Source organism: Budorcas taxicolor, chromosome 1 (genome assembly GCF_023091745.1).
Source record: "Budorcas taxicolor isolate Tak-1 chromosome 1, Takin1.1, whole genome shotgun sequence".
NCBI classification, from domain to species: Eukaryota; Metazoa; Chordata; class Mammalia; order Artiodactyla; family Bovidae; genus Budorcas; species Budorcas taxicolor.
Window position 1 is genome coordinate 212,556,738 of NC_068910.1, and position 12,860 is coordinate 212,569,597.

General features: G+C 37.8%; 1 protein-coding gene across 1 annotated transcript in view; it reads left to right on the top strand.

Annotated features, from left to right (window-relative positions):
- The window catches only part of MORC3 (MORC family CW-type zinc finger 3), a 41,447-nt gene that overhangs the window by 16,199 nt on the left and 12,388 nt on the right, over window positions 1-12,860 (top strand). Inside the window, exons 3-12 of the mRNA XM_052643403.1 lie at window positions 1,034-1,166; window positions 2,063-2,277; window positions 2,815-2,962; window positions 4,400-4,547; window positions 6,559-6,687; window positions 6,896-7,018; window positions 10,085-10,182; window positions 11,803-11,907; window positions 12,467-12,589; window positions 12,697-12,771. Coding sequence (XP_052499363.1) covers window positions 1,034-1,166; window positions 2,063-2,277; window positions 2,815-2,962; window positions 4,400-4,547; window positions 6,559-6,687; window positions 6,896-7,018; window positions 10,085-10,182; window positions 11,803-11,907; window positions 12,467-12,589; window positions 12,697-12,771 — 1,297 coding nt within the window. The remainder of the gene's footprint in view (window positions 1-1,033; window positions 1,167-2,062; window positions 2,278-2,814; window positions 2,963-4,399; window positions 4,548-6,558; window positions 6,688-6,895; window positions 7,019-10,084; window positions 10,183-11,802; window positions 11,908-12,466; window positions 12,590-12,696; window positions 12,772-12,860) is intronic.

The window sequence follows — 12,860 nt, forward strand, 5'->3', positions numbered from 1 at the left end:
TTTTTAATAATGCTGAAGTGGTTGATGAGAAAGATTATTTTAATTGAAGGCTTAACAGGAGTTTGAGAGCCACTTTTTATATTATAATAAAGTCTTCAAAATATACCTTAAAAGTATTTTTAGTCAGTCAGAAATATTCAGATAGATTTTAGATAGTTTATAAGTTGATGTTATTACTGCTACTGTTGAAATTTTTTTCCTTTTTCTTTGCTGTAGTCCTTAATACTTAATAACTGTTCTGAGAGAAACAAGTATGCTAGACAAGGGTGTTAAATGATGAGGTGTACAGAGATGGCTTCCCTGGTGGCTCAGATGGTAAAGAACCCGCCTGCAATTCTGGAGACCCGGCTTTGATCTCTGGGTTGGCAAAATTCCCTGGAGAAGGGAATGGCTATCCACTCCAGTATTCTTGCCTGGAGAACTCCATGTACAAAGGAGCCTGGTGGGCTACAGTTCATGGTGTTGCAGAGTAAATACCACTAGGCGCCTGTCACTTTCACGAAGATGATACAAATGTACCTGTAGTCAGAAGCTTATGTTAGATTAAAAAGGGCTAAAATTTGAAGAAATGTGCAGCAGGTAAACTTATCTGTGTGTACGTTAGCATACTGCTTTCTCATTCATTGAGTGATCCTGTGTGGACTTTCCATGTCAGCCTGAAGTGCTGTTGATACTCAGCTCAGTTTCCTTTATGATAGCTAGGCTAGTTCTTTGGGCAGAGACCTTCCTGTCTTGATCACCTCTTCATGGCTGTGATTCTTTTGGCTTTACGCTTGTAGTGGGTTCCTGTCTCCATTCTTCATGTAACAGATGGAGGGCTTTAGATAGAGTTAATTCTTTAAGAGTCAGTGAGCAATATATAGCATGGCACAGGTTAGTTTCATGTCATCAAATCTTAGGAGTTCGGAAATATTTCAGCTTTTAAATTTTCCTTAAAATATATTATTCTGTTGCTGGTTATAAAGGGTTGTTCACAATGGATTGCTCTTCTTTAAAAACCAAAATCAAAATTTTTCTAACCTTTATTTCCCAGATAATGCTTATGATCCTGATGTGAATGCTAAACAGATATGGATTGACAAAACAGTAATAAATGACTGTATATGCCTGACATTCACTGATAATGGGAATGGTATGACTTCAGACAAATTACATAAAATGCTAAGGTATGTAAAAGGGTCACACTCCTTAAAATCATTGTTGTTGCCTAGTTGAAGTGTTTCATGTGCCATTCTCATTGCCTGTAGTTCCTGTTAGTTAAACATGAAATGTTGTACCCATAATGTGCTCTGTTCTCTAAGCCTTCTATCAGTTTCCACTGCTGTCACGTTATTCGGCAATCCTGGCCATTCTCATCATCCCTCCCCTGACCTAAGATCCCACCATTCCTTTAGAGCTGTAAGCACATTGTCCTCTGTTGTTTGTGCTTTAGTAGAAAAATCGTTTTAGCTACCATATCCAATAAAACCTAACACTTTGGGGAATGGGAACTGGTAAATTTAAAGTGATTCAAAGGATGAGGAAGTAGCATAGCCGTAAGGCCTTGGGCTCTAGGGTCAAAGAACAGGATGACATGGAAGCTAAAATACGTAGTACAGGATGGAGATGGAGGGAGGGTTTGGAGCAGAGGTGCTTCTGCTGTCCTCCAGCGTTCCGTATGCCGCCAGAAAAGGCAGGTTCTCCCCAGCAGGAGGAAGAGGTGAAATCTCAAGGTCCTAGAAGCCTCAATTAGTTCATCCATTCAGCTAGGATGTGCCAGGCAATGAGCTCCTGTTTTAGTGTGTGTATGGCAACCACTCCAGTATCCTTGCCTGGGAAATCCCATGGACAGAGGAGCCTGGTGGGCTATAGTCGATGGGATCACAAAGAGCGACTAAAAACAGCATCAATCCTTACATCCCTATAGTGTGGATTTGGCTTCCTTCACTTAAGAGATGGGAAACACATCAGTACAGATCTTCCAGCAAGGAAGGATAGGGCCAACATTCAAACTTAGGCATTTTACTTGATATTGACAACGTTTGAATTAAAATAAATGAAGTTCATACTTTTTTCTTTTTAGCTTTGGCTTCAGTGAGAAAGTCACCATGAATGATCATGTCCCAGTTGGATTGTATGGAAATGGCTTCAAGTCAGGATCTATGCGTTTGGGTAAAGATGCAATGGTTTTTACCAAAAATGGAGACAGCATGAGCGTGGGTTTCTTGTCTCAGACGTACTTGGAAGTCATAAAAGCAGAACATGTTGTTGTCCCAATCGTGGCATTCAACAAAGAACATATCCTTTTGATTTTGAAATGGAAACTGAGGAAGTGGTCTGGACCATTCCATCCTTTTGGCCCACTTCTGGTTCTTGTTTTTAAATCATACCTTCCATTCTAGCTCTTGTTCCTCTTCACTGCTTCTACTCTGTATCTGGGCTAAATGTTTGTCCCTCTCTGGTCTCTGTTGGAATTGTGCCATGGAAATACTCAACATAAGGTGATTGCATTTTTATTAAACTTCCCAGAGCTCACCTTTTTATTTCAGTCTTTTTGTGGTCAGTAAGACTTACCGTCTGGCTTGAAATTTTCACCAACAACCATGGAAAACAAGATGTCTTTAGGAAAATGTCTTCTGTATAAACATTCAAATATTTGAAATCATTAAATTCGTTAGGAGTCATAATATACTTGTTCATACTTCTTGTTACACATTTGAAATCACACTGTGATTTTAAAATTTAGAGGATAATTTAGTAGTTTTTCAGTTTGAGTTGATTTCCATATTATAATTGAAAAATGTTATTGGTCTAAGTCTTTAACTTAGGATATACGACAGGTATTAAATTCAACAGAATCAAAAGCGAGCCTTGCTGCAATTCTGGAACATTCTCTATTTTCTAAGGAACAGCAGTTACTGGCAGAACTTGATGCTATCATAGGCAAGAAGGGAACCAGGATCATCATTTGGAATCTCAGAAGGTAAATGAAACGGTAACCCTCAGCTGGTTAACCATTTGGGAAGTAAAGTGCATGGAGTAATTTCATTATGTTCATCCATTGTTACACCGAGTAGAACTGTATTGGAAGGTCCTCATTTTATGGCATATTTAATGATTTACCTTTTCCCAAGAGTGTTTCATTGAGGCTTCTTTGGCTTCAATTTGAGATAATTTTATATTATTATAAATAAATTTCCTGGCTCTGCCACTCTATCTACATAGCACTGTTTTTTTGCTCTTGGTTATACCATCCCTCTCCTCAAAAAAAAAGACACAGCAAGATAAAGCCCAGCCAACAAATCCCAACTTAGTAAAGTTAGAAAAATCCTTTTGGTTCATTACATAAAGCTAAGCATGATTCAGCATCTGTTGAGAAAAGTAATATAGATGAGACTTCTGTGTTGCTAAATCTTTCTGAGGATAAAATCCTTTCCAAATGAAGCTATGAACTTTAGGGTGAGTGTATAATATTGAGAGATCTAATTGATCTGTTGAACCATAGGAGTTAAGCTGAAAGAGTGATAATCTTAAAGTCCTTTCATTCTTACGCTTTTCTGACCTCTTGCATTCCCTTCTTCTTTTCTCTTCCTTTCTTCCCTGCCCCTCCCATCCTCACCCCCATTTTTTTTTAACTCAATTTTGAGGTACTTGCAGACTCCTGTGTAGTTGTAAGAAATCTCAGGTACTCCTTCCCCAGGTTCCCCCCAGTGGTAACATCTTGGAACACTGTACTAAGATAGTACTGTTGATACTGACATTGATACAGTAAGGACATTTTCATCAGCTCAAGATCCCTTTTATATCCACACCCACTCCTTCCTTAATCCCTGGCAACTGCTAACATGTTTTTCCATCTCTATGTCTTTGTCATTTTAAAGAATATTATTATATAACTGGAATCATATAGTATGAAACCTTTTGGGATTGGCTTTTTTCATTCAGCTTAATTTTCTGAAGATTGATACAGGTTCTTGTGTGTTTCTGCTTGCTTCCTTTTTTAGTATTGCATGGTATACATGGACCACAGTGTGTTTACCAATCTAGTTGTTTACAATTTTCAGTTACTACAAATAAAGCTGTGAAATAAGTGCAGAGAGGTTTTTGTGGGAATATGGTCGTCATTTTATTGGATGAATGCCCAGGAGTGTAATTGCTGGATCATATGGCAGTTGCTAGTTTAGTTTTTTAAGATGCTATCAGAATGTGGCTCTCTCATTTGACATTCCCACTGGTAATATGTGAGTAAATACAGTTTCTGCACCTTCCTGGATTCCTTGTCTTCCTTCCTGCCTCCAACTCCTCAGATCTTGACTCTTACCATGTATTTGTTTGTGCTTTATTTTGTTAACTAAAGGTTACTTCCTTGCTTCTCTTATGGTGAAGTTAATATTTAGCTCTTTAAAAAAATTTTTTACAGCTACAAAAGTGCAACAGAGTTTGATTTTGATAAGGATAAATATGACATCAGAATTCCAGAAGATTTAGATGAGACAGCAGGGAAGAAAGGGTACAAGAAGCAAGAAAGAATGGACCAAATTGCCCCTGAGAGTGACTATTCCCTGAGGGTGCGTATTCTGCTGTCTGTGGGAGTGAGAAAACTAGCAAATGATGGAAATTACATTATCCACTTGTGTTACAAATGCTGCCAGAAATCTCTAAATGAAAGTGTCTCAGACATGAAACAGTGTATTAAATTTGTCATGCTCATTGGCTGTTTTATTTTCTTAGAAAAGTTTTTAAATTGCAAAGTCATCAGGTCTGTAGTGGTTGTAAAAGTTCTTTTACTGTGTGATTAATTATTTGGATTGGGACTACTTGAATCAAGATGCCCCGGTGACCATATTGGTTAATTCAATCAAAATACCAAACTGTCTTTTTAAAAAATTAAAATATTCTAGAACGCATGCGTTGATTGGTACTCTAAAGCAATTTTACATGTAGCCTACAGAAAATGCGCCTTAATATAATTTTGTGGTAAATATCTCTCAGATTTGACCTTAAAGTGGAATATGCTTTTAAGATTGAAAGAATTAATGTCTCAATATAACAATGTTGATATGATAATACTGCTGTTTCTTAGTCACTGTGAGACATGCAGTACTGACTCCGCCCCCCCCCCCCCCCCCCCCCCGCCCTTTTCTCCTTTTGGTCAGCCACATTGTGACGTGTCAGATCTTAGTTCCCCAGCCAGGAGCCACAGGCCTTCCGTGCCCCCTGCAGTGGAAGTGCAGGGTCCTAACTACCGGACCTCCAGGGACTTGCCCCGTTCCCTTTTTTTGCAATAAAATTATCTCACAACCCAAGCTAAGGATAACATTGACAGCTTTACTATGTAACTTGTTCTGAGATTCCAGCAGTTACAATGGCAGATGTTCCTATTTCTTGCCATACCCCAGTGTGATAGGGAAGTATATCTTAGTGGTTAAGAAAGTCTTGCTCAAGAATATCCAGAGACAGCCAGAGCAGATGGAATAGTTTTAGTATACCGCAAAGTAAAATGTTTCAAAATATCAGTAATAAATTTATTTTATAAGTGACAAAACACTACTTTTGAAATCAGGAGTCAGAAGGAAAAAAGTGAGAGAAATGTTCAAATTTTAGTTTTGTATTGAATTTTTCATAGTAATATATCCTTATTGAGTTGTTCAATTCATTTCCTTTAGAGATTTCTGATAGCTTGCAGGCAGGCACAAGAGATCATATTCTAACATGTATTAGGATGCTAAGTTTGGTTATGATTCTCAAGTATCTAAGCTTTGATGCATTAAGAATTGAAAACACATTTACCCTCACAGTGCAGTGGTTAGGACTCGGCACTTTCAAACTGTGATTGTTCAGGTTCAGTCCCTGGTCAGGGTACTAAAAAATAAAAAGGAATTAAAAGCACATTTGGATGACTGCTGATTGTTACAGTTCCATATGGAAAAAGTGTTGTCTGTCCACTCCCGTTAAATATTGCTGCATTTTTTTTCTTTTCAAACTTATAATAGTCCCCTTTTTTATATTAGATTTTTGCTTATTTCTGCACAAGTAAAATTTATCGATGCTTTAAAATTATAATAACAGTATATGTTTTTGACAGCAGAGTCAGAAAATATAGGTCCTTTTTTCTATATATAGACATTTTTTAAAATTTTATTTATTTATTTTAATTGGTTTTTGCCATATATCAACATGAATCAGCCACGGGTGCACATGTATTCCCCACCCCCCATCCCTGCCTACCACCTCTCAGCACTGACTTTGAGTGCCCTGCTTCATGCATTGAACTTGCACTGGTCATCTATTAAAATGAGATTATACCATACATGCCTTTTTTAAACTTGTTTCCACATAACTTATCAACATCTACGTGGGTCAGTTGATTGTTTTCTGCAAACCCTTTTTACTGGCTCCAGTATATTGAGCTTGTTTTTAATACAGTAATCAAATACTAACTAAAGCACCTTTTAGTCTGTCGTATTTTATTGTCAAAGCACTGCGGTAGCTTTCTTTTTAAAAACACATTAAGTAATGTTGAACAAATCCATTGGTAATTATTCGGAAACGACAGTCAGTTGTTGTGTGTCTTTGCAGGCTTACTGCAGTATATTATATCTAAAGCCACGAATGCAGATCATCTTGCGTGGACAGAAAGTAAAGACCCAGCTAGTTTCGAAGAGCCTTGCCTACATTGAACGTGATATATATCGACCCAAGTTTTTAGTATCCTTTACTTTCTTAAGATGCTGTGTATATATATATATATAGAGAGATATCAAGTGTATTTCCCTTCCCCATTTCTCTTTTTATCCTGACAACAGATTCTAATCCTGTCCAACTTTGCCCTTTTTTATGCACCGTTGAACTCAGTGAAATAGGATGAATTAAGGGAAGTGAGATGGTGTGTTCAGAATTTTCCTTAACATTTAAGACTAATAAAACTGTGAGAATTACTTTTGGATTCAATTGCAGAAATAAAGATCATTACGGAATAATGATGTATCACAGAAACAGACTCATCAAAGCTTATGAAAAAGTTGGATGTCAGTTAAGGGTAAGCTTAAATCTGAAAATGTCTGAACATGTTACAGGTCAAACGTGAAATAATGTGCTTTTTACCTAATGATTTTTATTTATTTGTCTTAAAATATGTATTTATTTGGCTGCACCGTTTCTTAGTTTTGGGGTGTGGGATTTCTTCGTTGTGGCATATAGGATCTTTAGTTGTGGCACGTGGGATCCAGGTCCCTGAACAGTGATCACACCCAGGCCCCATGCATTGAGAGTGCAGAGTCTTAGCTGCTGGACCACCGTGGAAGCCCCCTGCCTTTGCCTCAACTTCTCATATTAGTGTTTTTAACAGCATTATGGAGCTTGACCGTAGAGCACTCGTGTATTATTTTCTCATTTGGTTTTGAATAATCTTACAAGGAGGACAGAGCATTTTCTGTGTTTTACAGATGAGGAATTGGGGCCCATACATAGCTTGCCTTAGACCTAAAGATGAGTGTGGCTCTCAGGTACAGATGCAGATCCTGTCGCTACACTTGGATAAGGATCCTGGATTATTTTATGTGAGAATAAAATTGATTGGTTTTAATTCACTGTTGCTGCAGTAGCGTAAAAAATAGTATCTGATAGGTGATTTACTTTTCTGGATTAGTTCCTAAATATGTTAGAATTTTCCTTCTAAACCACTTTCATTTTTGTAGAGTTCAGTTTAGGATGATGAACGTTGCCTACTGTGTTAGTCTGTTTATCTTTTACTTGTTTCCACAGAAATGTTTTTTTGATGTGTGTGTGTTAAGAATTTAGTGTTAAATTCTAAAATTAAGCTTTGTTAAAAAGATTTTAAGTCTAGGCGTATTTTGTTTTCGAGTTCCATGATTTTCATTTTCTGTTCATTTTATTTTACTCTGAATTCTTTGCAACAGTGTAGATGGACCTGAAGAGTGTTATGCTTAGTGAAATATATTAGAAAAAGACAAAAGACTGTATATTATCACTTACGTGTGGAATCAAAAAAATAAACAACTCAATAAATGTAATAAAACAGAAATAGACTCAAATATTGAGACGACACTAGTGATTACCAGTGGGGACAGGGTGGCAGGGAGAGATGGGGCAGGGGATTAAGAGGTACAGACTACTGTGTATACAGTAAGCTATAAGGCTGTATTGTATAGCAGAGGAAATGTAGCCAGTGTTTAATAGTAACTTTAAATGGAGTATAATTAAAAATATTGGATGTGTCATACACCTGCAACTAGCATAGTATTGTAAATCAGCTATACTTCAGTTTTTCAAATTGGGATTCAAAAGAACCAATAGTGTCTGCTACAAAATACACATTTTTTTTCTTTTAATCAATTTGATGTAAGTAAGATGTGTAGCTCATTTTTCCAACCCAGCTAAATTTGTGTTATTTTTGGTTAAGTTTGAACTCATAAAAAAATAAGCTTTTACAGCCAACTTTTAATGTTTTTCTGTACCAGAAGATGAACTGGTTCTAGTATTTGGATTCAGTAAACTATTTATTTATTAAGTATTTGGTATGATTTGCCATGCTAGATGTCAGCAGAAAAAGAGGAAAAGATACACATGCCCCCAGAGTTCTGTTTGCTGAGGGAATATGGTATCTCCTTGGAGCATCAGGCTTCCCTGATAGCTCAGTTGGTAAAGAATCTGCCTGCAGTGCAGGAGACCCCAGTTCGATTCCTGGATGAGGAACATCCGTTGGAGAAGGGATAGGCTATCCACTCCAGTATTCTGGCTTGGAGAATTCCATAGACTGTATAGTCCATAGGGTCGCAAAGAGTTGGACATGACTGAACAACTTTCACTTTCACTTGAAGCATCAGAATGGGCTTCTTGGAGAAAGTGGTGATTGAGAGGAGACTGAGTTAATTTACTGTTTTGGAAAGTCTAACAAGAGTTTTCTAAGCCCAGAAAAGAAGGTCTGCAAAGGAAAAGAAAGAGGCTTCTGAGAGAATGGCAATCTTGAAGGGATTATTTGGACCAGATGGGCTTCCCTGGTGGTTCAGTGGTTAAAGAATCTGCCCAACAATGTTGAAGAATCTCCTGCAATGCGGGAGGCCTAGGTTCAATCCCTGGGTTAGAAAGATCCCCTGGAGAAGGGAACGGCTACACACTCCAGTATTCTGCCCTGGAGAATTCCATAGACTGTATAATCCATGGGGTTGCAAAGAGTGAGACACAACTGAATGACTTTCACTTCACTTTGGACCAGATGGTAATTGGGAATGCAATAATGGGGGAAGAGGAAGGTAAGGCCAGAAAGAACATGAAAAGAACTACAAGTGAAGGGTGCTGTGATTTACAACTTGTATGAAATAAGAAAGCACTGATGGCTTTTAGTAGAGGCACATTGAGATTAGGTTTTTATGGTTTTATCTATAGCTGTATCTATGAAAACTTTCTTTTTATATGTCAGTATTTCACTGTTTATCATTGTACTTAGACTCAGCTACAGTTATGAACAAAATATACATGTTGATCATATGTAGATAATCAGAATATGATTCAGATATGTTGAGTTCAATATTTTAGCTAGCAGGTTTAAAAATAAATTAGGTCAGTTGAATTTAAAGTTTTTATTTCATCACAATTAGCAACTGAATATATAACTTTGGATAAATGACTTTAATTTCTGTCTAGCAGACTTATGGAATATTAATGTGCCAGAGCCTTTGCTAGGCCCTGATATAGGAAGGAGTGAGTTGTGGTTTCTACCTGCTAAGATATTGCATCCCAGTAGAGAGGATTTTTTTCCCTTGTATAAAACCGGGAGTGATTATACTTGTCTTAAGTGAATGCTTGACAGTGGAAGTGGTTTTGGAGGAACGCTATTCTATTTTTATGAATTATCTCCCCCAGAAGTAAGTTAGATTCCAGATACTGTTACTCAATCTAAATGTCATAAGAATCATGAGATAAAATATAGGAAAATGTTTCATAAAGTTCTTAAATTTTGGTGAAGGAATAATTGTTTTGAGCATCATGAAGGGCTTCCCTTGTGGGTCAGCTGGTAAAGAATCCACCTGCAGTGCAGAAGTATCATATCTAATGTTTAAAATGTCAATTTCATTTTGTTTTTCAGGCAAACAACATGGGTGTTGGAGTAGTGGGGATTATAGACTGCTATTTCCTAAAACCAACTCATAATAAACAAGATTTCGATTATACTAATGAATACAGGTATGTTACCTATTAAAATGATTGATGACTGACTTTTTACAATTTATTTTGGAAATACTTCCTTAAGTTTTTCTAAGCTGAATTTGTTTCTCTTTTGTGGGAGGCTTACCTAGAAAACACATGTAATCATTTTTTTCCACCCTAGGAATTATATCCTACTCCATCACAAATAGAAATATACTCTCCTCTGTCTTTACTAATGAAATATTTCTGAGATTTGTGTTAGAGGAAGTTCATGCTTTCTTGGTAACATTTTTTTGTGAAATACAAAATCTAGAAATTTCCATCTTGGATGGGAACTTAAAGAAACTTTAGTCCTCTGTACTTTAGACAGAAATACTCCTATCTTCTAAGAATGATTAGAAGCCATAAAATAAATATGATCATCAATTTTACTTGTAAATTTAGGAAGTACCAACAGCTGTCCTAGTGAGCATATATTACAGAATAGAATGCAAACTTCTTATAAATAAAGAACAAATAAAGTGGAAGGAAAGGAATAATAGCAGAATCAGCAAATTAGGAAACACATGATAGAGAAAATCATAAATATATCATTCAGAGTGCAGTCCTGAGACTACAGCTACCTCTGTTATTTAAACAAAATATAAGGAGCTGTTAACCACAGTAGTAGAAGGTGATTGCTCAAAGGGTTAAAAAGGACAGTGGCTTATCCAGAACTGTCAGGAGCAAATACAACAACTGTTACCTCTGGGTTGAAAAAGAGTAGACAGTAAAGGAACTCGGAGAGGGTTCCCAGTCCCAGAAGTCAGAGGTTCAGATCCCGGTAGAGGCTGTGACCGCCTTAAGAACACACTACCTGCCATGGCAGGAGCTTGCCAAAAGGCCCAATCAGTCTCTGTCTGTAGACATGGCCTGCTGCCGGCAGGGGATGTAGGGCTGAGCTGTCCTTAGAGGAAACCTGTCTCTGCCCAGGGCCGTGCATAGGCTGGAACAGTCTCTGCTGCTGGAGGGAAGAGTGTGGCTGGAGAGCACAGCTGGAGCTCCTCTGGAAGGGCCGCAGGGTTGAGATTCAGAAAGTAGTTGGTGGGTTGGTTGGCAGCATACTTTCTCAGCAGAGGACCTGAAGTACTAGTATATTCTGTCTTATTCCTGGTGACCCTGGCTCTGTTCTATGACCTTTTAAAGATACTTAGAGAAGATTGCCATGACTCTGAGTGTTCTTACTTAACGTTTTGGAGAACCCTCCACCCTGCCCTCCCCACCCCCTGCTGCTACTGCTAAGTCACTTCAGTCGTGTCCGACTCTGTGCGACCGCAGAGATGGCAGCCCACCAGGCTCCCCCGTCCCTGGGATTCTCCAGGCAAGAACACTGGAGTGGGTTGCCATTTCCTTCTCCAATGCATGAAAATGAAAGTGAAGTCACTCAGTCGTGTCCGACTCTTAGCGATCCCATGGACTGCAGCCTACCAGGCTTCTCTGTCCATGGGATTTTCCAGGCAAGAGTACTGAAGTCGGTTGCCATTGCCTTCTCCGCCCCACCCCCTAGTGTTCACATAATAAATGCTAGGTTGCTTCTGCTTTCTTTGTGTTTGACAGAGATTTAATATTTATCTTTTTTTTTTCTTGAACTGATTTTATAATTTACTTATTTTTGAGGCTAACAATAACAGCACTAGGAGATAAGCTGAATGATTACTGGAATGAAATGAAAGTGAAAAAACATGCAGAATATCCTCTGAACTTGCCAGTTGAAGATATTCAGTAAGTACATTTAAAAAATAATTAACTTTAATATCAGGATGTGATATTGGAGGGCTGGCTCCTACCAGGCTCCTCTGTCCATGGGATTTTCCAGGCAAGAGTACTGGAGTGGGTTGCCATTGCCTTCTCCGAGAGAGATGCTATAGTAGAGGGTAAAATGTAATACAGTTATAAAAATTGCTTAAATTGCAATAACACAACTTGCCTATTTTCTGTACTTGAGTTGTTATTGTGCTAAGAAGTATATTGGATTTGACACTACAGATGCTAACTTAATATAAATTTCAGAGTGAGTCATTTGTAGTATTTTCTTAGGTTTTTGAGTTCTTACTATAGAAAAAATTAATAATGTGCTATAAACAAGAGATTTAAATCACTTTGTTTAAATTAGTCTGTCACTTCAATAGTAGCCAGAATTGTTTTTAAAAACTAATTGTCCACCAAAGTAGTTATGGAATTTTCAGGGACAAAATTAATAGGAGAATTTTGTGGGAGAAAGTCCAATGAAGTCCTTAGGTCGGTATTTCCATGTTAATATTGAGTTGTTATTTTGTTACAGGAAACGTCCTGATCAGACATGGGTTCAATGTGATTCCTGTCTAAAGTGGCGAAAATTACCAGATGGGATAGATCAACTTCCAGAAAAATGGTATTGCTCCAATAACCCTGACCCACAGTTCAGGTACCATATAGTTGGTAGTACCCTTTTTTGGAAAGGCAGAAAGTACTGTTCAAGATGTATGAATAGGCGCTGGTGACGTGTTATTCCCGTGTGGTTTTTCTGACTAGAAATTGTGACGTTCCAGAAGAACCTGAAGATGAAGATGTGGTGCATCCCACTTATGAGAAAACCTATAAAAAGAAGTGAGTGTTGTGTTAACGTGTGTGGGAGGATAAAACCCAGACCGTCCGCAGTGCTTTGCCTGCAGCATCAGTCAGTGCGTCTCTGAGAG